General features: G+C 38.2%; 2 protein-coding genes across 3 annotated transcripts; one reads left to right on the forward strand and one right to left on the reverse strand.

The window, feature by feature from the left end:
- Positions 1–962: 962 nt before the first annotated feature.
- CCDC107 (coiled-coil domain containing 107) lies at positions 963–10027 on the reverse strand. The gene is made up of 6 exons (XM_005147942.3): positions 9677–10027; positions 6655–6860; positions 5367–5433; positions 4048–4138; positions 2821–2930; positions 963–1872 (listed from the first exon to the last, which is right to left on the reverse strand). The coding sequence occupies exons 1-6, from the start codon at positions 9840–9842 to the stop codon at positions 1607–1609; spliced, it is 906 nt and encodes a 301-aa protein (XP_005147999.2). The 5' UTR covers positions 9843–10027; the 3' UTR covers positions 963–1606.
- LOC101872955 (GLIPR1-like protein 1) lies at positions 9972–21405 on the forward strand. Of its 2 annotated transcripts, XM_031047956.2 has the most exons (6): positions 9972–10207; positions 12033–12278; positions 14715–14818; positions 18417–18502; positions 20149–20175; positions 20271–21405. In XM_031047956.2, exons 1-6 carry the CDS (start codon positions 10037–10039, stop codon positions 20423–20425), a joined length of 789 nt encoding a protein of 262 aa, XP_030903816.1. In that variant the 5' UTR covers positions 9972–10036; the 3' UTR covers positions 20426–21405. The 2 variants fall into 2 exon arrangements, 1 of the variants encoding a protein (XP_030903816.1); XR_004080417.1 differs by lacking the exons at positions 9972–10207; positions 12033–12278; positions 14715–14818 and adding an exon at positions 17515–17820 and having other exon boundaries at positions 20271–20299.
- The last annotated feature ends 5422 nt before the right edge of the window (positions 21406–26827 follow it).

Below are 26827 nucleotides of genomic sequence, written 5' to 3' on the forward strand. Positions count from 1 at the left end.
GCGGGCAGCGATCCGCAGCCCCTGCCGGGGAGGCTGAGCCCTTGTGCGCTGCACAGGTCCGTGTGCTCCGCAGATCCACGCAGCTGAGAGCGGAGATTTTAAAATAGGAGCAAAAGGGCTCACGGTGAACGTCTACAGCCCTGGGTCAGAAATCCAGCCATTATCCCAAAGTAGCTCGAGACCTCATAGGCAAGGGCTTCCAGTAGCAGTAGCATAGTAATGTCCAGTTTCATTGATTCTGCCTTGGGGGAAAACTATCAACTGGAGAAATCCCAGCTTTCTGGTCAGTTTTCCAAAATCAGTTTTGCAGTAAGTGAGATATTGCCTAATACACTGACACTAATGATGTCTTTCTGGATATTGTTACTTCTAAGCCCATGTGATCCGTTTGTAGAACCAACCATGTACCATGTTTCTGTACCTGAATGAGCAATTCATTCCATTTCACTGAGTGGCACAGTAACAGGTTTGGTCTATTTCCTACATAAAAACAAATCCATGCTACTTTCTTTTAAGAACAAAGATGGCAAGAGTTCAGGCATTTCAACTGGCCTACTTAAACGCTATGCAATTATAAACCAGAAAATGTAACAGCATTGTGCTGTCAGGCCTACCTCTAATGTACTTCCTGTCACTAAAGGTTGGCAGTTCCATAGGCATACATGTTAAGTGAACAAAAAATAAGTAGAAAATAAAGGTATGGACAAAAATTATTCTGGCAAAGAAAATAAATGCTTTTTCTTAACACTGGACTAAAAAAAGCCACTATTAAGCTGCCATCATGACTTGAAAAAGGAACCTCCGAAGCCCCACAAGTACAGAATGGTAATAGCAATGCATCTGTTTCTCAGAATGCTATTCTAAGAAAAAGTGTAATGCAATGAATCACAAGGCCAGGTTCTATTGTGTTAAAATAAATATTAAATGCGGATATAGTACTAATGGTCATCAAACAATGATGAGGCAGCTGCAGAGTTTAATCAGTGACACATGGGGAACAGATTAAGTGATCCAGTGTAATTACTAAAGTTCAAACTCATATACATAACATAATTTGTGAGATGGCAAACTCAGACATAATTATTTCTAAATAGTGTCTTAGGCTAGGTTTCTCTGTCCAACTAAAAACTTGAATGCATTTCTAAGACTTACTGCTAACTGCTTTTTATACCTGCTTTGGAGAAAGCTTTCCACAAAGAGCTGAATTCATTAGTCCATGCTCTTTAATGAACTCAAGTCACATGGCAACATGCTTGTTAGCTACAAAACATTTATGAAACATCTATTCTTTATAGTCTTAACTATAAGACATTCTAATATTTTAGTGAAGCATCAGATATAGCTACAGTGCATTATATACAGAGTACAGAAATATTTTTATAGGAAAAAAATAAATAGAAAAAAATATGTAAACATCCTGAGTAAAATTCTGCTGCCACTGAAGTCAGTTACAGAACTGTCATAGACAGGAGCACAGGCAGTATTTCACACCCCTTTTTAAAGCATACAGCAGTGCACATAACTCCATTTAAAACAGTTTAAAGTGCATACAACATTATAGGAAAAAATAATTCATAAGCTTTTGGAAATTTTGTACGCGCAGATTTCATTCATATCTATTACGCCTCCTCAATCCCATCTCTTCTGATGCAATATTCATTATTTCTTCGTCTTCCACCACATCTTGCTCAAACTGATGTTCTTCGCACTTATCATGTAATTCATGCTCTTCTATTCTGTTATCATTATCAATATACTCAAGCAAATCTTCATTACTGTCATCTTCTCTGTCATCCATTTCTTTCTCTTGAGAATGTTCAGCAAATGACTGAATGAGATCTTCAAGTTTTTCATTACAAATGTGGCCAAGATCTTAAAATTCACACAGGAAAAAAAAAATTTAAAGGTTAAATTACCAAAAAGGCACCGAATTTCAGCTTCAGTTTAGAAGCAACATTTTTATTTTTCCTCTCTATTAAGACTCAGCTAATGCAAACATTCCCCAAATTTCTAGTGAGCCATTCTTAATATTTAAGATTTCTTCTGGACTACTATGAACTTCTTGAAAGTCTCCAGTTGAAACTAATATAAATTTTGTTGTTTTGTATATTCTGCAGCCTCAGAGGTCCCCATGTGGGAATCCTCAAACAAAAGTTACTCCAGTACTAACAGACTGCTTAGGAACTCCTGTTCAAAAAGCCCATTTTAACAAAGCAGAACATGACTCTGTGATCTATCCTAGTGTGATGTCTTTTAGCACCTGTTCTTAAAAAAAAGTCATGATGTATCCAGACACACCTCAAACAGGAACAGTAACACTCCTCCAGAATAAAATTAATTTCACACACATTACCTAAGATGCAAGAGGTAAACATTACTGTAGTAAGATTCTATACTTAAAGGAATCTACAACTATAAATATAGAATATATATGTGCCACAATTTATTGTACCAAAGTAGCAGGGAGGCTTTGTGCATGTGATGCATGGCATGCATGGTTAAATGAGCTACTCTGAGCTTTGCCTTGTTCACTTTCACAGAAGCCTCCTTTGCTGGTTCTGCAGGCTGTGATAGAAGGAAATCGGTGACATGGTTTAGTGGGAGGTGTCCCTGCCCATGGCAGGGGTTTGGAACTAGATGATCTTCAGGTCTTTTCCAACCCTAACTATTCCATGAAATATATATATATATATACTTATAGGATACATATATCCTATAACTATAAATACAGAATATATATTCTATTTATATAGAATAAACTATATTTTATTCCTTTAAAATATAAACTAAAGTTGCCTATTCTGCTGCAAATCAAAGTACCTTTCATTGTGTTTTCTGATTTATCCAATCCACTTTCTTTCATCAGCCGTCTAATTGATTGGAGCTGTGTCATTATTTCATCCTTCTGCTCACAAGCTAAAGCATTAACACTAGGGAAAAAAAAAGGCAGATGTCAGCAGCTGAAAGATTACCATGGAAGTGAGTGCTTGATAATAACGCGCAAGACTGCAATAGTTCTGATTGTGAATAAGTAACAGAGTTGAGTTAGCAACACATTTAGGTCAACATGTTCTTTGAGAACTGTCTTGTGAGAAGCAGGGAGCCCACCACATACGTCTACAGAATAATCTAGCCACTGAATTCTCACATTGGAGCCCCAGTGGCTAAGGCTGAGTAATGACGACTGAAAGAAACAATTCTCCAAATTTTATTTTTAGTACAACAATGCCTAATGCAGACATTTACACTATAGAGGCATTTCTCATTTATTTCAGATTTTGTTTACTCTCTTTTCTCCCCATCACTACCTTAAATCCGTAATGCAAATTTGCCAGTGTATTTGCTGCTTAATAGTTTCAGCACATATTAAGTTCAGAAACACACTAAGAAAATAATCATGAAATTTTGCATGTTTTTAACTAGGCTTCGTGAACGATGTCTACACAAAATGGACTGCATGGATATTTTCATCTCTAGTACTTAGGTAAGACCCTAGCTTCTTAAGAAAAAGATTCCTGTAAACTACAAGAAGGTTGTATTACTTATTCCCTCAATATACTACAACAGGGAAGCTTTATTTCCCTGAAACACACAATAACTTAATAGATCCATTTCAAAACAAAAACAAGCAGCTACCCCTTGATAACTAGTTTTGTTTTCTAATTACAGCAGAAGGAAGAAACTCTTTCTGCTACCAGAAACATAATTTGTGCAAGGGCTTTCAAATGCTACTGAGCTTAAGTATTTTTTCAGTATTAATCTCTTTGGTCAGTATTAAAATTTAACTTGTTAAGCCATAGTAACATGGTAAGCCTGAGCTTTTCCACTTGCGTTTGGTGAACGAGAGACAGAAGGTGACTGTGGAAAATATCACAAATTGCAGAAGAGCTATTACCTGCAAAAGGCCACAGAGACAATAACTAATCAAAGAAGCTTCCTAAACGCTATTCTTTACCTATATATGGAACATTTTAAGAACTCTGTTAACATTTTAGAGAATTTCATTTTACATAAAAAAATAAGAAATGAGATGTTAAAAACACTTACCAGTTTGACAGTGGATCCAACTGAGTCAATAAGGAATTTAGCATTTTCTCTGTCTGTGCTAGATGCTGCTCCAGCTCTAAAAGCTGATGCTCTAATAAAACACAGAATTAAAAAAAAAGGGGGTGGGGAGTAGGGGGAGGAGAAAATAGAACAGTGTAAGAAATCTATTTACCATACCAAAAAGATATTAATTTGTATTTTCAGTTGGGCAGGTTAAAAAACAGGATTTTTTTCCTCTATAAAATTCTAGAACATGAAAAGGGAATAGCTGGGGTAAGAACAGTAGCTTTACTATGCCCCTCTTATCCAATAACCTGCCTCCAATAGTGCCCAAACAGAGGACATAATGGCAGAAACTGAGCAAGAATGTGGCTCTCACCTTCCCAGCCTCAAATATATGCAATTTCAACACTTCATGAGGTATAAGTAATGTATTTATACTTAATATACTATCATGAATTTTCCCACTCACACATCACAAATATATTCAACACAATGCACTAGAGTCAAGAGGATTAACTTATCCTACAATAATACTAAACTTTGAAGAAAGAAGAATGCAACACACAGGGATGGTGAGTAGGCAGCACAGCAAATCATTGCTGAACCCAGTTACAGATCTGATACACAGCGACACCAAAAGAGATTGATAGTTGTTTAACTGACTAAATATGTGTCTAAATAAGGAGCAAAAAATGTATGAAGTATGAAAACTGCTCAACTTTGATGTGCCATAATTTTTTCTCCAAAGGAAAGCCCACTTTTTGGCACAGGCAGAACAGACTGAATCAGACAGTTAAAAGTACTCTCTCTATAATGAAGAAAAAGATGGTGTAATTTTTTCTGTCTCTTCTATAAACATTTGATGTCTTTGACAGGTCTCTGATTTGGCCCAGAAGTTCAACAATCTCTTTAACTCTTTACCCATACTGTTCCACTACTGACACAGTTCAATTCTAAAGCAGATCATTATAGCCCTTTTAAATACCCTATTAATCTAAAGATTATTGTATCATATTTAGACATCCTATTCTACTGAAGAAAACCAAACAAGTCTTAAGTCAGAAAAACATCAGACATTAAAAAGCAGAGAATCCTACTATATCACTATACTGTTTCAAAGCGTATTACCACCTGGAGTTTTCAAATACACCTCTAACAAGTGCTTCAAATACAAAGACTAACAAAGTCTTTTTTCGTAGGTTCCAGCTGCACTTAAGTAACTTAATAAAGATTGTTCTCATTTAGCCAGACTGCCATCAATGAAAACATGTAGCTTTGTTCCAGCAGGAAATATGCATTCTGAATGGGTATCTTACCTGTTTCCTTTGCCTTGTCTTCTGTACTTTTTTCCTTTTTGGTGAGACTTTCTTCATGTGACTTCATCTTTAATAAAATCATGTCAAAAACACTTCATCACTATTTGTGTATTAAAACAAAAATGCATTTAGAAATTCACTGAAGCTAAACAGCAACCATAAAAATCCGCTCCATTAATGAAACTCTCTTCAGTTGTGCCTTCTTTGTATCTTAAACTAACACTCCTGATTTTAAGCGACGGCAACCTGGCTGACAAAAGTTGTAAAAGAAAGCAGTTGCTATATCAAATCCACTTTTCAAAAATGAGCAGAAGGAATCTTCTAGGTTACTGGATCCAGTTTCCTACCATTAACTAGAAGGTAAAACCTCTTTCTTCAAGTAATGAAGATGCAATTATAAAAATATTTACATTTCAATCTCACAAGCTCAAGTGTAAAGAGCTGTAACATCCAAATTATTGTTTTTATTATGTTTAAATCTTACTTAGAGCCTAATTAAACTTATTTTTAAAACCAAACTGGTCAGCACCCATGTCCATTTTGCTAAATTGTGATATTTTTCTCATATAGGAGATTACATGAAATGACTACAGAAACGAAGATGCTGTCTCCGACTCTGTTCAGGCTGGCTTTTTTTCTCCTGAGGGCAAACAACAATATTCCAGGTGCCCTCCCAGCATTCCAAGTGCTGTAATACCTCTTACTATAAATAATACATATCAAAGCATTTTTAAAGAAAAACAACTGTTAACGTTTTCTCCTTTTTTTTTATTTACAAATAGTTGAAAATGTATCACATTTCATGGATAAAAGTCTATGTTGCAGCTGCATGACCAAATGAGAAATTCAAATAAAATGTCAAGTCAAATAAAAGGTTAAGTCTACTCACTACTTATCTAATTGCTAATCTAAAACTATTCTGCAGGAATCAGCCTTGGTCCACCTTATTCCGGTAACTTAATCTCATTCTGAACACTGAAAAGGATGTGAAATACTGATGAGGCTTGAGTTACAGCCTCAGGTAACAGCACTGTTTAGATTCTTATCTGGGTGGGAGGCGGATAAGATTCTCACCTTGGTTTAGATACTTGTAGAAGTCAGAAGCCTTTAAGAATCAAAAATGATGAAATTTTAACTCTGGAGCTCACATTCAAAGTCAAACTGAGCAAGAAAAGGCTTTCAACAATATACATGGGCTCAGAACTGGAAGGGGGGACACAGAAAGGCACAAAACAAACCCAACAAGTTACATTTCCTTCCAATTTCAATTATTTAATGCTTTTCTTACCTTAAGAAATTTGTATGCTGCAAACACTCCCACTCCAAGAGCATACAATGGCATGAGGGTGAATGCTAACTCTCTACCATTTCCTCTTGTTCTCTCACTCTTTATCTCTTTTTCCATTGCATTTCTCATCTGCTGAATGCTCTGGTAGGTATTACTGTCAGAATTTCCTGGATTCCGGTGAACTTGATCAACTGTCTGAGGACTACCTTAAAAGTTAAATTGAGAGAAAGAAGACAAAGTAAGAAATTAAGACTGCAATCAGTTTCACAACTGGAATTAAACTGTTTTCTTCTTACGTGACTTTGTTCATCATTCCACTAAAATGGTATGGGCAGCCCTGCATCCAAATAAAAATTACCAAAACCAAAAAAATAAAAATCACTCTTTCATTAATTGTATGCAAAGTTAAATCTAGACAGCACACTCTCAAACTAGTTTCTGTTTCTTTAAGATACGAGTTTTAAGCTTCTTCATAGCAATACTGGCAAACCTACAGCAACCTGCAGAAAAGTAGATGTTACCAGAAACAAATCTTAAAACTATACTCACAAGAACTGTTGATAATGCTGAGCACAGTTACAAATTAGTATTTTTCCTCTGTAGCAAAGGAGTTAAGTACAAATTGAATGATTGTTTTGTTGAAATACACATGCTGTGTGATGATTTTGTTATTTTGACAGTAAATTCAGTGTTAGCTGGATATTCCCATAGGCTTAGAAGTGCTGTACCTCTGCAAATCAAATATTTAGCAGGAGATTACACAATAGCAAAGAGATGCAGCCCTGGAAGTCTGAAGTACTTCTGCATGTGATTTGCCTGCCAGAACAGGGAGCAGATAAAAGAATAGCCAATGTAACTGTTCGACTTAGGAATTAGATTATTTGGTAGTAAAATCTGGGGTTCCTGGGCCATGCACATGAGAAACAGTGCTATCAGCTAAAGAATGCAGATGCCTGCAGAGACAGATAGCAGCTGACTGGAGGGGTGGTAAAGTTTTACACTGGTGTCTCAACTGATTGCCTAGACTTACACTTTTAAATCCCTTTGAACATTTAGTTCATCATAATTTAATATATCAGAACTGGGTATGGCTAAAACAAGATTCACATTCTATAAGGACTCCCAAACAAAAGACCATTATGCAAATCACTCCCTGTCACTGAATACTGAACAGTGGCATTTCAAGAATTTACAGCAACATAAGGGTGCAAGAGACAGTCATAATCAAATAAGAGAAAAAAAATAACTTAAGTTACAACTCCCAGTGGAATAACTCTTTCTTCTTTTTAGTTATATCATCTTCCAAATACAAGAGAAAAAGGATTCTAATTCTGCTAACCTAGGCTGGTACTTTGTGATAAGAGAGCTCCAACATTGTTTTATAATTGCCTGACATAAGTTAGCCAAAAAAGTTTTTTGGAGTTACAGGAAAGACTCTGACCGTAGCATTGTTTACTTGATAGCAAACTGATGGTAAACTGATGCTCTGCAGTCTAGCCATGCCAAGTATCACTGCAAGTTCTTCTACATGTAATTGATCAGTTTGCAACATGCCCATTTGGAGATCTTTTATTTGCATGTTTGCTCAGTGGAACTGGAAACAGTACTGGACAGTTACACAAGAAAATTAAAGGTCCTACCTGATACAAGCAGAACTTGAGCTACCTTAGTCATTTAAGGCAAGTTCAGGCAGACATTATCCTTTCAACACAAGCAGGTTTAGACTTATTACAAATGCACTAATCTGGAAATCTCATTTTAACAGTCTTCCTCCTCAGAATGTTTCCTATTGATTACTAGTTTTAAGTTTTCACTCACTCATTTTTTTCTTACTTTCAGTTCTATTTGTTTTTAATGTAAGTGAAATTTACTGAAATACTTAATATGGTAAAAAAAATTTCCACAGGTCATATAATAAGAATGTAGATGCAGGAAACAGCTTCCTGGCAATGAAAAAACAGCAAAGTGAGTTAGCGACCAAACAGGAGAAAAGAACCACCCAGAGAGGTGAGGACACCAGATCTGCCTGAACCCTATTTTATACAGTGCTGGGGCCAATACAACCGTAGAATTAGCAGCATGTGAAGTGCTGCCTTTTTATGAGATTTGGGTTTAAAACAATTTGATGTATAGGAAATAGCAACTAACATATGAATTAAACATAATGAAGCAAAACAAACCAGACTAGAGTTTAGGAAGCACATAGTTTGACATCAACTGGGAAGAACATGGTAGCAGCTCAGGCTTCACTTCTTCTGCCTTCCGGGAAAACACACAGACACATAATTTGAAGGATTACAGACGCTATTTATCCCTTGTAATGCCTTGGAAGGTACTACCAAGGATTCGCAGAGCCACCTTAAAAAAGCAGGCATTTTGTTATTTTCCAGACTGCATGCAGACCTTTGGACCTTAAGCTAAATCCTCAGCCGACATACAGTGACATAGTTTAACATACATTTATACTGCTCAGGCAATAGAACTCTCTAGCCCGTTCAGTGATACCTTTTCTAAACAAGCATCTTCGACTCTTTACAACACATTACTGGTCAAATCTCACACGATGTATGCCAATGTTTACCGACAGTAACGCTCGGCTTCCTTACTGCACTTCTAACATGCGCAGTGGATTTCCTCCTCTGACATCTCACAGCCACTCCGCTGCCGGAGGAACTAAGTGCCGCCCTGCAGGCACTATGCCTTACACAGCCACGCTGAGATACGCTTCCCATAACAGAATGTTACCTGTATTTGTAAGTCATTTGCCTAGGCCGACACAGGCAAAAATCAGAATTGTCATGAACTAGGGAAGCAAAACACACGGTGGCTGGCGAGGAGGGGGAGGGAGGCAGGCCAGCTCGGAGCCGGCTGACAAGGCCTGCCCCTTCACAGCCAGTGTAAATGACCAAGCGGCTCCCGTCGGGCAAGGGCATAACCCTCTCCGCTCCCGGGGGGTGCACTCCCGAGCCAGGGGCCAGGTCCGAGCACCGGCAGTGCGACCCCAGCTACCTCCGTCTCCTACCTCTGCGGTGCTGACGGAGATCGTAGTGTCCGGGACCGGCCCTGCCGCCCCGCAGAGACCGCCCGGCCCGCCCGCCGCCCGCCCCGAACATCCTGGGCATGACGACGAAGACGCAGAGCACCAACACCACCGAGACCACCACCTGCTGCGCCGCCGACAGCACCATGCCCGCCGCCGGCCCGACCGACAGCGCGCCACCGCCCAGAGCGCCGCTGCGCCCCGCCCGCCACCGCAGCGCCCCCCAGCGGGCTCCTCGCGTCACGTCACCACAGCGCTGCTCTGGGGAGAAGGCTCTGGAAGAGGCCTGGACGGGCGGAGGTGGAGTCGGGGTCTCTGTGTGGAACCCCGGCAGCTGGGGCCATGAGGCCATGGGAGGTAGTGCTGGCCTTGTGGGTAGTGCTGGGGCCTGCGGCAGGGCAGCAACCCCTCCTGCCGGCCATCACAGATAACGCCTTCATCGAGGAGTGCGTGCGCGTCCACAATGATTTTCGCTCCAAAGTCAAGCCGGAGGCCAGCAACATGCAGTACATGGTAGGAGCAGGCCTGGGGGTGCACGAGTGGCTCCAGACCCCCGCCGGCAGCAGTAGAACAGGGGGCTCTTGGTGGCCCTGGGTGAGGCAGCCAGGATGGAATCACTAGTCTGTGTTCAAATGCCATCACATTCATTTGATAGGAAATAAAGTGAGTCAGTTGTAGACAGGTGAGTCTAGAAACATCAGGCATGCAGGATGAGGATGCAGTGACACAGGCCACCTGCAGATCATAGGGTCATACGGGGTACCTTAAAGATCATCCTGTTCCAACCCCTTGCCATGGGTAGGGATGCCTTCCACTAGACCAGGCTGCTCAAAGTCTTGAACACTGCCAGGGATAGGGCAGCCATATTTTCTTTGGGCAACCTGTGCAGGGCCTCATCACCCTCCCAGTAAGAACTTTTTACTAATGTCTAATCTAAATCTGCTGTTTCTCCTATCATGTCACTACATACCCTTGTAAAAAGTCCCTTTACAGATTTCTTGTAGGCCCTGCAGGAGTTTCTCCCTAGGAAGAAGCAATGGTCCATCAGCAGGGCCAATCCAGAAAAGCTAGGATCTTCATCTAAAGCAAGGATGTGAACTGCAGTATTGGGGCTGAAGGGAATTTCAGGTAGCAAGGAAGAATTTTTGCTTGTCATACCCAAAACAAATTGCACTTTTTTTTCTGGAAAGGGTTAAACAAAACTGAAGAAGATGCAGAAAAAGTGGATGTTTGATGTTGCTCAGAGAAGCTGTGGCTATCCCCTGCCTGGCAGTGTTCAAGGCCAAGGTGGATGGGGCTTTCAGAAACCTGGTCTAGTGGAAGGTGTCCCTGCCCATAGCAGGAGAGTTGGAAACTAGATAATCCTTCAAGGCTCATCCAACACAAACCATCCTATGATTCTATGATATGATTCTGTGTTTATTGTGTTTTCCTGAAAACCGGGAAAAAACTATGAATAAAGGTTTGCACATAGAAATATGGTTAGAAAAAACTAGAGGCCTGAGGGACAAACAGTTAGGAGCAGCCAGTGGAGTTACTGTAAGATCCACGTAGAGACCAAGAGTGAACTGAAATGTACAAACATCAATAAACCTATGCAATAAACCACAGGATCTTTTATAAGACATAAAACTAGGTATTTTAAGGGTAGAAGAACCTGGCTGAAAAACAATTGAGACTGGAAAACAAATAACAAAGATGGTTCATATTCAGGAATCAGAAGTTTTATTAATGGTGGAAAGCTACAAAGAGCTAAGAGGTAACAGAGTAAGTTACTAGTCAGACATTGGCATGTTTACCTCACAGACCTGTCTTTGTAAAATGGTCCAATGTGAGTTTAAAGCTTTACTGTAGGAGGAATAAGTGTTCTGGAGCCTCCCTTAAAAAAAAAAAAAAAAAAAACAACTTAGATGTAGATCAGAATCTACAGTAGATCAGAATCTACAGTAGTTGTGCTTTTTTAGTTTGAATTAGTTTTTATATACTAAATAGAAATCCTTAATGACCTATTCAACAGAAACAAACACAAAAAGAAGTTTTGTGTTTAATTAATATGACAGTAATTTCTTATCTGGATATATAAGTGCATTTCAAACAACTTTTTAATTTTCAACAGTGAAGGGGGACAGAAAAATAGTCTAATGAAATGAGGCATATTTTCATGCTGCAACAGGAAATGTCAATGAAAATAAACCACTGGTACTTGCCTAAATAAGGGAACGTATTTATTTATGAAACTCCAGCATAGTATATCTGTACTTTATTGCCTGTCTGGCTTTATCTGAGATCTGTGTGTAGCTTAACATTGCACAGCTATTTCACCTTTCATGTTTTGCAGACTTGGGATGCAGCTTTAGCAATGACTGCAAGGGCATGGGCAAGAAAATGTGTTTTTGAACATAATATATACTTAACAGAGAGGTATCAGTGCCATCCTAATTTCACATCTATTGGAGAGAATATTTGGATTGGAAGTGTTCAAGCATTTCATGTTACCGGTGCCATTAAATCATGGTATGATGAGGTCGCGTTCTATGCCTTTAATTTGGATGCATGTTCTAAGATCTGTGGTCATTACCGTCAGGTAAGAGTTGTCTTTGGTAAAATATACTGTATATTGCCTCCCACATGAATCAGTGGGGGTTGTAAATAATACAGAGCTCTGTATGTGGTCCATAGTGGCTGACAATTTATTGACTTCTGTAATCTCAAGCATTGACTGTACTGTCAGTTGGTTCATCTGTTTTGTATGTAGTAACCTATTCTTCTTGTTCACAATACAAAAACCTACCGAAAGCCTCATTATATCAGTGCTGCCTGAACTTCATAAAATAATCATTTCAAGTTCTCCAGCTTCAAAGCCACGCAGTTCTGTTGGAGATGCTGTTCAAAATAATCACAGTAATTACAGAATGTTTGTGGTACTACATAGTAGAAATGTTAAGGAAAAAATCCATCCAAAGTAAATTGTATTCTTTACATATCTTGTAAAAAAGGAAGAGCAGAAAAGAGCATCAACAACAAAAGAGGCAATCTATGATATATATTTGATTTCTCAGTGGTAATTCTGACAATCTTAATTCTGCTGAGAAAGTGAAGCTTCTCTTTGAACACTTAATATTTTAAATTCATCTGTTAATTATCATGATTAAAAAAATAAGCTTTGCAATAAAATTAATTGTATCTATGAGCAAATATATAGTATTTCATTGACCTAAAACAGATGATAGTTTTAATGTCTAGTAGGTAGCTAATAAAAGTGACTGATTTCTTACCCGTATCAAAGGTGCTTAGACTGCTCTCTGTGCAAAATACAGATGAAAATACTGTGCAGTATACTTACTTACAGTGTAGTTGTTACCAGAAAACAAGAATAGCTGCGAGGTTCTTTTTGAGTAATTTTGGATTGTGAAATGAAAATACTTTTAAGTTACCAGAATCATTTACAGAGCATTTTCTGCTTGGGACTTTTTTGCACCTCTTTTTATGTCTTTTTTCACTTACTTCCTCTCGAGTGTTAATTCTTCTTTCCTGCCCTTGATTCTGCCTGTAACAAACTCAAAAGCAAGGCTGGAGGATTTAAGTTTTGATGTTTATGGGGCAGTAAATCTTTAGGAGATTAGAACTAGACAACATCTTGGGAAAGTATTTTTCACTTTTATTCTGGCACAATAAATTATGAAAAATTATATAGCAAGGTAGTTTTACCATTTTAAAATTCAGTGTTCAACCTTGGCTACATAGAATTCTGGTGGGTTTTGCACATTTCTCTTGGAAAAATGTTCACTTCTGATCTTTCTTCTGATTAATATTGCTTCCCTGTTTTGTATATAGTTAAGTCATCTCAAAATGTTCATGCATTTCAGGCAGTATTTCAGGCTGAATTACACAGGAAACTAATTGCTGGAAACAAAACCAAGCAGAGTATAGGGGTTAAACACCAGCGAATCTGTTAAAAATACATATTTCATCAAATCTGATAATCAAAGACCAGGCATGAACTAGCAGCTGTCATAGTCTTGAAAGCTATGACAGAGAGTTGAACATGGGTAAAATTTACAAATCATAGTGGATACGCTGTGTAGACCTGCCAAGAGAACCACAACACACTAATCTCAGAATGGTGGAAACCTAAAAATATGTGATGCTGTTACGTAAAAACCTGTGAAATGCTTAATCCTTAATCCAAGAGTCAGGTAACACCACTTTAAATATTAAGATCCTTTCTGAAGAAAGGTTGTATCTGTTGAACACAACTGCTTCTTACAGTTACATTTGAAGAGGTGGAACTTGTGGGCATGTTCAAGTCTGTTTGTCAGTCTGAGGCCTGTACTGTTTGTACTGGGGAGGTACTGAGAGTAATCCACTATCTTCTAAGTTTTCCTGAAGTAGAATGTATGATGATCCAGATATGCTAGGTATATAGTTAAACTTTTTCATCTGAACTTGGTACAGTTTGGTTAGTCATATGCATAAGGTATAGAAAAGAATCTTGTAAGGAAAAGCAGAGACCCAAACTGTAAGAGATAATAAACCATTTTCTGTTAAGAATGGCAGATGACACTCCCTTAGTCTGAACATATGCAGTCCTAGAGCTTTCAGACTTAAATTTACAGTAGTAATCAGCTGAACCACGTCTAGCACAGAGACGTACTTCTTGCAGACCTGAATTATGAATGTTAAAATTATAATTAAAGGAGCTGTTAGGTAGTTGCCACTAATTTCCCTTTTGTTCCAAGGAATCTACGCTTGAGTCTTAAAGTCATTGACTCTTACTAAAATTGTTCTGTAGAAAATTCTGGAAACTTGCAGCATAGGTCATTTCATCTTGAAGGGTGAATATTTAGAAGTTCATCTTAAAAATTGTGCTTACCACCAGTATTTTTGAATGTATAAGAATAGGTGTTACAAAATGAAAATAAGAAGTAGGATTTCTGAAAATAAGGTAAACTTTCTAAATATTGGACTAGGTTACTGTTAAGTGCAGTTTTTAATTTATTTTAAAACCTTCATTGTTTAGGTCGTTTGGGACTATTCATATAAAATAGGCTGTGCTGTTGCTCCTTGTAAAAATGTTGGAGGAATACAAAATGCAGCAAATTTTGTTTGCAACTATGCACCAAGGTAGGTTGCAGGTTTAAATATTAAAAAAAAATGAAGCAATTGTAATGACATTTAGCTGTAAATAAATTGGGTTCTGTATTTATTGGAGAAAACAGTGGTTGTCTAATTCAGTTATCAAGAGAGCTATGAGCATGTACTTGCAAAGTTTTTTAATCTGTTAACTTTACTGATAAATCTTATTCTCTTCCAATCCTAAGCAAAGAAGCCCCAAACTTACTCATACTCCAATGATTTCTTTTTCATAAGGCACAAAAGAAGTGGCAGCAGTTGCTACAGGCAGCTTCCAGTTTTATACATAGTTTTAATTGCGCTTAGCTTTTTACAATGTATTTCTTTTTTTTTCCCCTCATAAATTACAGAAATAATAGCACAATTGTTAGATCAGTTCCTTTTTTCTCTGTAACAGAAAATTTCATTTTCATTTCTTGACTAAAAGCTGTGATACACCACATGTTATTTGAATATTACAAAACAGTAAATGATCAGTGCAAGAAAGAAGCTAACAGCAGGATGTGATTTTACATTTAAACTGTGAAAAAAACATAGCCCCTAGCCAGTGCTGTGCCTGAATTAGGAGGAGTTTGAAGACACAGAGGCAGTAGTTCTAAAATAATATATTTTTTCTCATAATAGTGCACAGTCCCTAATCAAACACATGCATATGCAATTTGTTTGTCATTTTTAAAACATCCATAGCTTGTGAGCTTGCATGACAGCTGTTTTTTAATTCTAGCAAACCTGGGCAACTTCTGGGGAGTTCAGTTAGCCTAAACTAAAAAATTCATTGAGCCCTGCCCATCTTTCTTCCTGTATGACGAAATTGGACTTGGACTTGAATTGTTATTTTGAAACTTGCTGGGGTATAGGACTTTGTTTTTGTTTTCTTTTTAAAATCCAAACTAAAATGTTTACAGTTGCCAGTACAGAATAATGACTAATTGGCTTCAACAGTGGTCTGTAAGCCTTCTCACTTGAGATTTTCTGATCTATAACAGTATACCATGTTGTTTTGCTGTGGTGTTCTGCACATCATGGAGAGCTGATAGCTAAGCTGAATAGCTGTCTTAAGAATGAGATCTAACATGTCATTGTTCTCTTGTTCACTGCTTGATACCAGGAACTCTGCTCTCTATGTCACCACAGAAACAAGTGTAGTTAGAGCAGACAGGCAATCGTCTAACAGCCTTTTCCCTTCCTAACCTGTCTGGAAAAATAGATAAACCTGAACCTTGCCACCAGTCATCCCCAGATGATGATTCTAGCTCCAGATACTGAAACACCCTTTTCCAACTAGATCTTTATGAGTTCTTCCTAAGGTTTGGACCCTTAGTGGTCAGTTGCCTCCAAAGACAGCTAGAAAACAGGTTTTTTCAGAGTTAAGGGTGCACCAGTTTAAGGACCACCTTGCCAAAATTACTTCATTCAGTGTAACAGTTTTACGCTGTGGTCCTTTTATAGATCTTTTGTGATTTGCTGCTGGGACCACACATGTCTTGAGATGTCCATAGTATCCTCCCCACTGAAAGAGAAGCATAAAGTATTTTGGAATGTGCCCTGTCGTTGCTGTCATATTCAGACTTAGCTGCCACATCTGTGCTACCAGGATCTGTTCGTCATGCTGTTCTCATTTCTTCTACCTAGCTTTCTCTTGATAGGTTAATCCTCATCTGTTACATCCAGGAAACCCTTAGCTTTAGGAGGAGCCTCAAGATGGTCCTTAGTATTCTGTTTGAAGGGTAGTAGAATCTTGGAAATACCTGTGTCTTGTAGGATGTCTGTCGGCTTACTGGGCATTCTTCTCAGCTATCCTAGAAAGCTTTTCCAACTGACTATTTTCTCTGTTATTTGTTATTTGCATTTACCTAGGTTTTTTAATTTTATTTTACCTCTGCACTTTCTGCACCATAGACGAAAAGTCCAAACTACAAAAACTGAACACTCACATTTCACTCTTTGCCCATGGCTAAAAGCAAGAAGTGTAAACAGCCTGATGAATCCTGAAGGGAAGACTAGATAGATGCTGTGGTGATTTATCACTTTACAAGATAACTTTATCAGTTTCAACTACCAGATTGCTAAGTTTTGTGTGATAATGTGAATATAGGCTGCTCTGACATTTGCATTATGTCGGAAAACTGACATCTCACAGTTTCTGGAGTGTTCACTGCTGGGCAAGTGAAAATCACTGGAAGTAAATATGGAGTGATACACATGAGGGGAAAAGGTGGTCACCTATAAAACCATGGAGAATGTTGGCTCAATAGTCACTAGCTGTCAGAAAGAAATGAAACAGTAGTAATGATTAATCAAAAGAGCAAAATATAAATCACAACAATGTCAGTTTCTATGAAGAGAGCCTTTTAGTTTCAGTAGCCTAAACCAGCAAGACATGTGAAATTAAAGCCCATGTGATAGTCTCCCATACATTTTGTTTCAATTAAGTGGCATAGTCTTCAGAAGCCACCTGGTGTGCCATGTAAGAGTGACTTTTTTTTCCTCTCTAAATAAGTTAATTTGTGCCTTTTATTCCATTCCTTACACCTTCCTAATGAGGCAACCTAGGTGTTAAGTAATCTGTAGATTTACATACTTTTAATGGCAAGATAGGGCTTGTGGAGAAAAAGGGAAGGCCTTTCATCTCTCTGGATCTGTGGCTGACAGTTCTCTCAAAGGGGATTTCACAGTGATTACGAACTGTGTGAAGTGTAATTATCAATGCAGTAAAAGCCTTGGATACCAAGAAAGACTTGTTGAATTGCAGCTCGGGCAATATCTCTAGCTTCTTTTTATTTGCATTCCTGCAACTGAAATGTGCACAGTCACCAAGTGGGTCTGCTTTCACACCCTTATGAAGGCATTACCGTCTTGCCAGAGGTTCTAGAAGCAATGCTTTGTCCTTCAGTCTCTTTTATTCTGGATTCTGAGACTCTTTAAGATACTTTGTGGGCTACTGTTGGGAATCACCTGTGCTGTAAATGTATATATGGACAATCACCCAAAAGGTAAGTTACTTAACCTGCAACTTCTTATGTTTGATATATTTATATATACATATATATATTAATAACTCTCTTTCCTGCTCTTCTCTGACAAGTTCAAAACCTATGTTCCATTCTTGGTATCAGAAGATCCCCATTCAGTTTTATTGTTGCCTGGACCGCATGTCAGAGCATGTGGTTGCAATATGCCACTATAGATGCTGCTGTGGTAAAAGTTAGACCAACAGTGTACTTGTAGGCAATATATAAAATACATTTCAATAAATGTGTTTAAGCTATTTGAGAGTGTGTCACCTTAAAGTTTCCACTCTAAAATCCTCATTTTCCATCAGTTAAAACCAAGCTTCATCCACAATATTCTGTTTTAGTATAAATAATAGAATAAAAAGCCTGAGTATTTTCCCATAAGAAAAACAGCAGCTTTTAAAGATTCCTCTTTAACAGGGACAGAACAATTAAAAGAATGAAAATTAATCTGAGATTTTTAATGAATTGTCAACAATTTGTTGTCTTTTCAGAGTATTTACTACAACAAATGATTTAAGATACTTGCCAAATCATTTAAAAATATGTGTGAAACTGTGCTTTTTCCTTTGTAGTGGTAATTTGCCAAGAAGACCATATAAAGAAGGAAGGTCATGCAGTAATTGTGCAAATGGGGACACCTGTGAAAATAAATTGTGTAGTAAGTAAAAGTAAATGTAAAATGCAGTATGTAAGAGGAAAAAATACAATGGCCTATTGGATAAAGAATGTTGCAAGCTTTGTTTTACCCTTTGATGGTCTTGTCTTGTGTCCAATTCACAAGTAATTAAAAAGTATCCTTAAGGCAATTTACATTCAGGAAACAGTTCATATTTTACTGAATCTGGGCCTCAGTAATCATTATAAAGTCTCCATTTGACGATAGACATGTATAAGTCATTATTTCAGTTAAATGAAATTATTGAAATTGAAATCTATTGAAATTGCATTAAATCTGTTGCACTCTGATATTGTGCTGACTTTATTAATCATACCAAAGAAATCAGCATATAGCTATGTACTTTTCAGAGTAGCATTTAGCAGCAATTCTTGAGTAGTCTCATAAGCCTTCAGAAACAGCAGAGCTACTAATCAGTTTTATTTGGAATGAAATACTTAAATTGCAGTTTCTGAGTCTGTTGTGACTGTTTCCAGCCAGCCACAGCTAAATTACATTCAAGCTTCAGTATAGCTGATGCTTATGTACTCTAGAAGCAGTCACAGTAACTGTGAGAAGGTCATTCTGGGTATGTAATTCGTGCTGGAGTTGTAAGGCCCCTTGTCTTTCCCACCTGGTTATCTCTGTGTGAAAAGGGACTGCATACTGATTTAATTCTCTATCTATAAAGTGCTTTCCCTATGGCAAATAAAATCCTTTCCTTAAACTAGGTAATTCTTTTAACTCTGTTCTTGTCAAGAAAATGAATTAGAGTCATGAATTACTAAGTATGCATCACGTTTTGATGGAGTGAAACATGAAGAGACAGTAAGTCGACTGTTTTCAGAAAGCTCTAGACCTGACAACTTCCACTTGCTGGGAAGTCACAAGCAAGCAGGTTCCTGTGGCTAAAGTTAGGATGTGTGTGTTTAAGTTTCATTTAATAAACTGGAAGTAGGGTTTATGGTTGCTGTCTAACAGGTAGTTACTATATTTGCTCAATATATATGTTAGTCTAGCTTTAAAAACATTCAGCAGTCCTGTAGGTCTTAATTTTTAGATAGCAGACACGTCTGAAAAATGGCTACACAGAACACCAGGTTGTAGTTGATCCCAGTATCAGGCCCCACTTAGGAATCAGTCTGTCTCACTTTCTCATCCATAAAATTGTGTTTGATAGTACTTACTAGCTCATGTGTACATTGTGAATATTAATCAGTATTTATTATTTTGAGAAAGACAAAGGAGAGGGTTCAAACAGAAAATGAAGGGGCTGTGTAATGTGTCCATTTCCCCATTCATGTCATTGTTAACGAACAGTAACAGCTTTATGGAGACATTACCATTATGAGGTATCACTTTTCATTTTTACTAGAACATTCTAGCTCTTATTTTAATTGTAAGGTTTATCAGTGGGAATTGTAAAGAATTTTTCAAATTCTACTGATTGTAAATCTGATGATTATGTTTTAGCTATTATTTTAGATAATATTTTTATATTAAATAATTTATATTAAATATTTTATATTAAATAGATAATATTTTTGGCTAGTTAGATAATTTTTAGCTATTATTTTAGATAACAAATTTTTAAGGAGAGAGAAATCATGACTAGCTGGTAAAACTGTTTATTTTATCCCTTTTTCCAGGAAATGCAGAACGTGATAAACTTACCTGTACGTATTACAGTTTTCCACTACTACTTATGTTCCTCAGTTACTTTAAATATATATACTCCAAGTAAATCTTACATCTATATGCTTATTTATAGATTATCCAGGATGGCAACCCCCTTGGGAGTCCCACAACACGTGCAGCGAGGCTTGTGTCAGTCTTGTGGTTTTGAGAATACTACTGTTAGTTATTGCTTTTGCCTCTGCTTATTTTATGAGAACCTACTTTACAGACATGACTATAAACACCTAATTGGATTTGAAACACACAGTTCTTCTGAAGATACTTGCTAATGAAATAAGCAAAAAGTCATACTGATGTGACGTTAATGACAACTTGCTTTGACAGTAATTTTGTTCCTATTGTTTTATGCTCTTTAGAGAAAGCCAACATGCCAAAAAAAAAAAAAAAGTGAAATTATATGTGGGTAAAACCCATACTGGGAAAATATTAAGCTAAAGATGGTATCTGGTAAGGTTTGGAGCATTATTTTTAAATACAGGATTTCCCAAAACTGTGACATACTCTGTTCCTGCAATTCAAGGACAAACTATGTGTCAGTTAAACAGCTCTTACAATTCATACTAAGTCAGTCTTTGGAATCACAATTGCTTAATTTTTATGCTGAGAGAAAGCTAGCATCATACTATGTAGTCAGGCCTGTTTTCTAGAGTGATAGAATGTTCTGAATAAAATATATAAATAAGATTTTATAGAAGGATAGTTCTTTAGAAGTCTTGTTTGTGAAGTTAGCACAAGCAGATACTTGTAATGCATTTATTGTTCCTTATTCAAAGTGTGACACTTCAGATTTATTATTATTTTGTTCCTAACTCCCTCTAAACCTTGTGATTAATTTTAATGTGTACTGTTACTTATGCATAGCATATTTCCAGTTTTGTAAGTGTTCTGGAGTCTTAATAATAAATTATCTTGAAACTTGCTCAAGTCCATTTAATCATCAGATTTTACTCTTCTTTACTCTTCCAAGACATGAAATCTGTCATTAATATGCTTTCATTTCACTTGTTCCAACAGAAGACAGATGGAATTTATACAAGAATCTGACACTTGTGTTTCTTACCAGTATAGCAAACTAGATTTTGTCCTGCTTGTATCTTAGTCTTACCTAGTAAATGCCAATATGACTGCATGAAAGTTCATTATTATTATTAGGTAATGTTTCACCATTATTGTAAAACGAGCAAATAAAAAAACCTTACAAAGTCGAAGTCTGCTATTTTCTTACTGTTCAGAATTCAAATTGAGCTTAAAGGAGTCTTCCATGAGTTCACATTTAGGAACAGTCACAAAGAAAATAAACTAGACTTTTATTGTACATTAATTTAAAATTAGGCACATGCTAACTATTCTGTAAGTTTTCTAACATAACTAAAACACAGAACAGACATTTCAAATACAAGTTTTATTATTTAAAAATTGGATTACATTTTCAATTCCAGAAGCCTGATACTATGTACCTAAAACCGTAAGTAGGTAGCTCCTACATAGAAAATGGTGCACTATTGAAAGTTCCTGAGCAACAGCTATTTCCATTGCTTTACATGAAAGTTGCTGATACTCACCATCTCTGGAGAGAAAATCATTATTTAGATGCAGTATTAGGGTTGAAAAAATCGCTTCAGAGCTATATTTCAGACATCTCTAAGTAAAAAAAGTTTCCTTAGTACCTGAAATACAAAATCTGGTGCTACAATAAAGCTCTTTCAGGTTCTGAGGTGTTTAATATTGCACAGTTTCACGATACTGCTTTTTTACAGTCGAAAACCCCTGTTCATATTCAGTTACTAAAACATAAGTTTTCCTTCTTGTAGCTGTGAAAAAGCCCAAAAGAAATTAATATCTAACACTGTCATTCCTATCCCTTGTAATAAATGGTCTTGTCATTTAGTAATTTTATCACAGTTAGGACTGTAACAGAGTGTACCTTAGAGAGAAGGCAAAATTGAAAGAGAGTTCTGCAGTCTCCCAAAGCCTTAAACCCCTAGTTTTTCTTTAAAACCTCAGCCATATTTATGCCAGGCTGATAGGAGTCCTTTCATCTGGCACAGTTATTGTTTGTCCTGATCTCAGCAGTGTGGAATTTGCAAAACAGAATGATGTGCAGGTGGTGATGCCATCAGATACTGTTCCAGTAAATGAAGTAGTTTTCCATCCATTAAAGTATTTTTTCATTCTGCCTATTTGAACTTGTGATTCTCAGTTTCTTTCCTTGGTGTTGGTTCTTGTGGTGTTCACACAAAATACATACAGTTTGTCCCATGCTGCAATTTGGTGTCTTCAGGAGGAAATTTCAATGACTGAGAAGGTTCTGAGATCCCTTTTGCAAAAACAGCATGGATGCGGACAGTTACGGCTTGCAGGATCTTCTCTCAGGAGAATCCTGAACAGTATTCTGTAATAGTCAATAGTATTGCAGTGGTTCTTGAACTTCCACACTTTTATACTGCTGCCATGCACCAACCATTTCTGATGTTACCATAGAATCCTAGAATGGTTTGGGTTGGAAGGGGGCTTAAAGTTCAGCTAGTTCGAAACCCCCTACCATGGGCAAGGACACCTTCCACTATACCAGTTTGCAAAGCCACATCCAACCTGGCCTGGAATACTTTGAGGGAAAAGGGGCTTACTCTTACTCACCCTGTGAAAAGAGACTTAGGATGCACATCAGAAAAGCTGCCTCATTTTTCAAATGCCTTAAATTTGAAAAGAAACAAATGTGATAAATGATAGTAATTTAGGAAATTTAAATCCTATATGAAGGACAAGGAAGATAACCAGAGATCTTGTTCAGCTAGGCATATTCTTGTACTCTGTAACAAGCTTCCTGTATCTATGTTGCCGAGATCATGCTAGATCATTTGTCTTGCACAATTTGTGGAAGCTTTGGCTTCCTCAAGAATCACAGAATGGTTGCTGTTGGAAGGGACATCTGGAGGTCACTTGGTCTAACACTCCTGTTTGAACAGGGCCACTTTATACCTGGACCTGTCCAGAACCATGTCTGGATAGTTTCTGAATATCTCCAAGGATGGAGACTGCAACCTCCCTGAGCAACCAACCTGTGCCAGTGCTTGATCACTCTCACAGTAAGAAAGTATTTCCTGATGCTCAGAGGAAACCTCACATGTTCTGGTTTGTGCCCATTGCCTCTGGTCCTGTCACTGAGCACCCCTGAAAAGAGCCTAGCTCCATCTTTTGTCAAATTTACATGGTTTGAGGGACTACTGTGTTCCATGGCATTATCACTGCCTATTCATCTTCCTTCACTCTTTGGCAGACCTGCTTCAGTGAGTGCTTCCCACTTATCCTTTGGCTGAGGGAAGGGAGTGATGTGGGCTGTCCTTGAGAGGCATAGCCATCTTGACTGGCAGGAGGTGGGCACCGCAGAAAGGTGCACCTACCAACAACCTCCTGTGCTTCAGTCCGTGTGACATCCCAGTGCTTTGTTGAGAGAACACTGCAAGCAGTGCTGTGTGATTTTGTTCAGTTAGGCCAAGGGGCATAGCTGCACTGTGCAGCAGCACTATACAAATCCTCTTAACCAAAACTATAGTGAAACTACCTGCAATCCAACTGCATGTTGATGGGCTCCCCTGTTAATTGTAAGGCTCTTCACAACCTCATTAATACAGAATAATTGCAAGAATTTTTAGCTTTTAGTAAACACAAAATAGTTTATTACAAAATAATTCCAGTATCACCACCATCCTTTCATTCAATCTGTTTACTGCCCTGAGGTGAGACTATGTAATAGAAGTAGGAATGCCGGTCAGAATATTAGTTTATTCACAGGTCTCGAAGGCCAAATGACCTCACAGCTGCCTAATCCTGTGGACAGAACAAGAAAACCCAGCAGATCCACATGTGTTTGATCAGCTGAACCTAGTAAGTCAAAAGACAAACAGATTCTCTTCCCAGCACATGTAACAATGTGGGGAGGTTGATGATTTGAGGACGATATTAAATGTAATTTTACAGATTCCCAGGCATCTTGAATACCTGTAATAGTCTGTAATCCACCAACCTTTAGTCCTCTGACTAAATCATAATTAGGGAAATCTAAATCTGAGGCTTTATTTTTTCCAGCCATTTTAAACTGAAAGCAGGTGCAAAGTGAGAAGGAGGGATGTAAACATGGGGATCTTTGCAAAGTTGCTGGGCTGTATGGCTTCCTGCCCATACCCAGCTCATTGTGCTCAATTTCACTTGAGATCTGTGCAAGGACAGGTAATGTTTGTATTGTCCGGACAAATATAATGTAATACCCAAATCGCAAAGGTTAAGTTTCATCTGGTTTACAAGATCCACTGACTAATGCTGGCAAAGGGTTGGAACTCTTTTTGTGAAAACATTGTTTATAGATGCTTGAGGGCAGGCTAGACTTCTGCTTTAATTATAGATAGACTCACTAGATGGAGCCAGAGCCAGCTCTTCATGTAAGTCTCTTACAACCTGGACTATTCTGGGTACATCAATATTTACTGCTTCATAAAGATCTCGGTTCAGCTTCCAAGCACAGAATTTCAACTGAATGCATATATAGCTGCAAGATCACTGCATTGCTAAATTGATGGTGCACAGTTTGAGTGCAAATTGCATGTGGTTGTAATATATAGTATATAGGTTTACATTACATCCAGCTGCCCAAAGGCTTTAGATTTTACAGCATTATTAGTAAAGAAAAAGAAAGAGAAAACATACTTCCTAGCTTCAAGGTAATACTCAGCTGGAGAAAGTATAACTGTCAGTAAACTGAACTTGGTCTTGGTCTAGAAAACAGACAAGGTGACTTTCAAAGGAACAAAACTGCAGGCAGGCTGTGTTCAGTTTGGAAGCAGGGGAGAGGGATGTTCACCCTAATGATGTAAACTGTCATAATTTGATCTAAGTATCTTTCCATTACCTGGAGAGTGGCACATCCAGTGGCACCTGGAAGGTATCTTGTGGGCTTCAGGAGTGCATGTGGAGGAATGAAGGGTCTTTGGTAACCCAGAAGCAAGCAGCTGACAGAACAACCTCTGTCCCCAGGTGGTACAGAAGGTGTTGGCAGCCACAGGAAGAAGCCTCCCTCCTGAGATCCCCTTCCCCATCCCAGTTTGACCAACAGTCATCAACACCAGCAAGGGTCTGTCCTCCCGTACACTGAAAAATGTCCCACCACAACTGAGGGCCCTGTCACCTCTGCCAGTGTCCACACAGTTTCTGGAATAAGCCATGACAGCAGAAGAGAGCAGAAACTACATCTGGTAGTCAAGGGACCTTGGCACTATTAGTTGTACACCAGAAGGCAGAGTCAGCAGTTGGCTCTAGTAAGTGTAGGTGAGATCACGACTATTGCATACATGTTCTGAAGGCTGATGGAGCCACAGCCAACCACTGGTAGAGGAACAGGTAAAGCAGTAAGAGCTAAAAGCCAAGGGCTGGGCTGCAGGCGTAGCTACCACCTGGGGCTGGGGTTGTGTCAGGGTGAGTGCTTCACCCCCAACTTCTCTTTACTTGCCAAGGGAGGTGAGAATTTGACATGACTGGTAGTGCTGCAAGCATCTTTTTATCACATCATCAAGGATAGTACTTTGATGTACCAAAAGCTTCTTGCACCCAGCTTGCTGTGGCCACAGAGAAAGTGGCCAGTCTTCTCCCACTGCTTCAGCTTGGTCTTTTTTAAACAAAGAATTTCTTAGAGAAGAAAAATGGTGACCTTACTGGGAGAGTTTCAAAATACAGGAAACTATTGTAAAAGAAAAGGGGAAGATAGTACCTTTTGGTTCCCTCTCTGTCCAGGTCTCTTGTGCCTGTGAGGACTGTTTAGTGGTAAGGACTGTGTTAAGCCTGTCCAACAAAAATAATAGGAAATCCTCTTTTTATTTCTTCCCCAAAAGATCCAAAGCACCAGGATCTCTTCCCTCCCAGCTTTTTTGCCTCCTACAGCTGCCCCTACCTTCATGAAAATGGTCAACAAATCACAGCAGGGCTATGAGGAGGGTGTGGAGAGTTAGTAATGCGTGGTCATCCATAAACACATACATGCAGAAATATTTCATTATGTGCCTCCTGCTAATAGCCTAAATAGATGTAGCTGTGATGGTGCTGGAGGGCTACAGATCCTTCAGCCTGCCTGAATAAGGTGTAAAGATTGTTACAAGCCTCTCTGAAGCAAATCAAGGGTATTATTTAAGAGGGGAAAGCCATCATGCAGCACCAGAATGATAATTTCCACAAGTGTTCAGCAAGATAAGACCTGACCTGCAAAACTGAGCAGAGAGTGAGACTCGTGAAAAGTTTACAATCTACAACATATTTTCTCTGTAAACCTACCTAAATCTGAGTCACAAGACCTTATTTTAAAACATGGCTGTTCCTATGCTCTTGCATGTTTATACAGTTTGGTTTAGGTTTGGAAAAGCCTCAACCAGCATGTAAAACAGTTGGTGAGACAATATAAATCCCAGCCAAGGCCACCGTACTGCCCCAAGAAGTGATCAGTCCTGGAATGTTATGCAGAAGTGCTAATCCTATAGCCATTCTCCAGGAGCACTGTAAGCACCTCCAGTGATTTCAGGCAATCAGATAATGTCAGATAGAGCTGTACTTTATGAAGCAATTTCACTTCCTGTTAGTTTGACAGTTTCA

The sequence above is a fragment of the Melopsittacus undulatus genome, chromosome 5, assembly GCF_012275295.1.
Source record: "Melopsittacus undulatus isolate bMelUnd1 chromosome 5, bMelUnd1.mat.Z, whole genome shotgun sequence".
NCBI classification, from domain to species: Eukaryota; Metazoa; Chordata; class Aves; order Psittaciformes; family Psittaculidae; genus Melopsittacus; species Melopsittacus undulatus.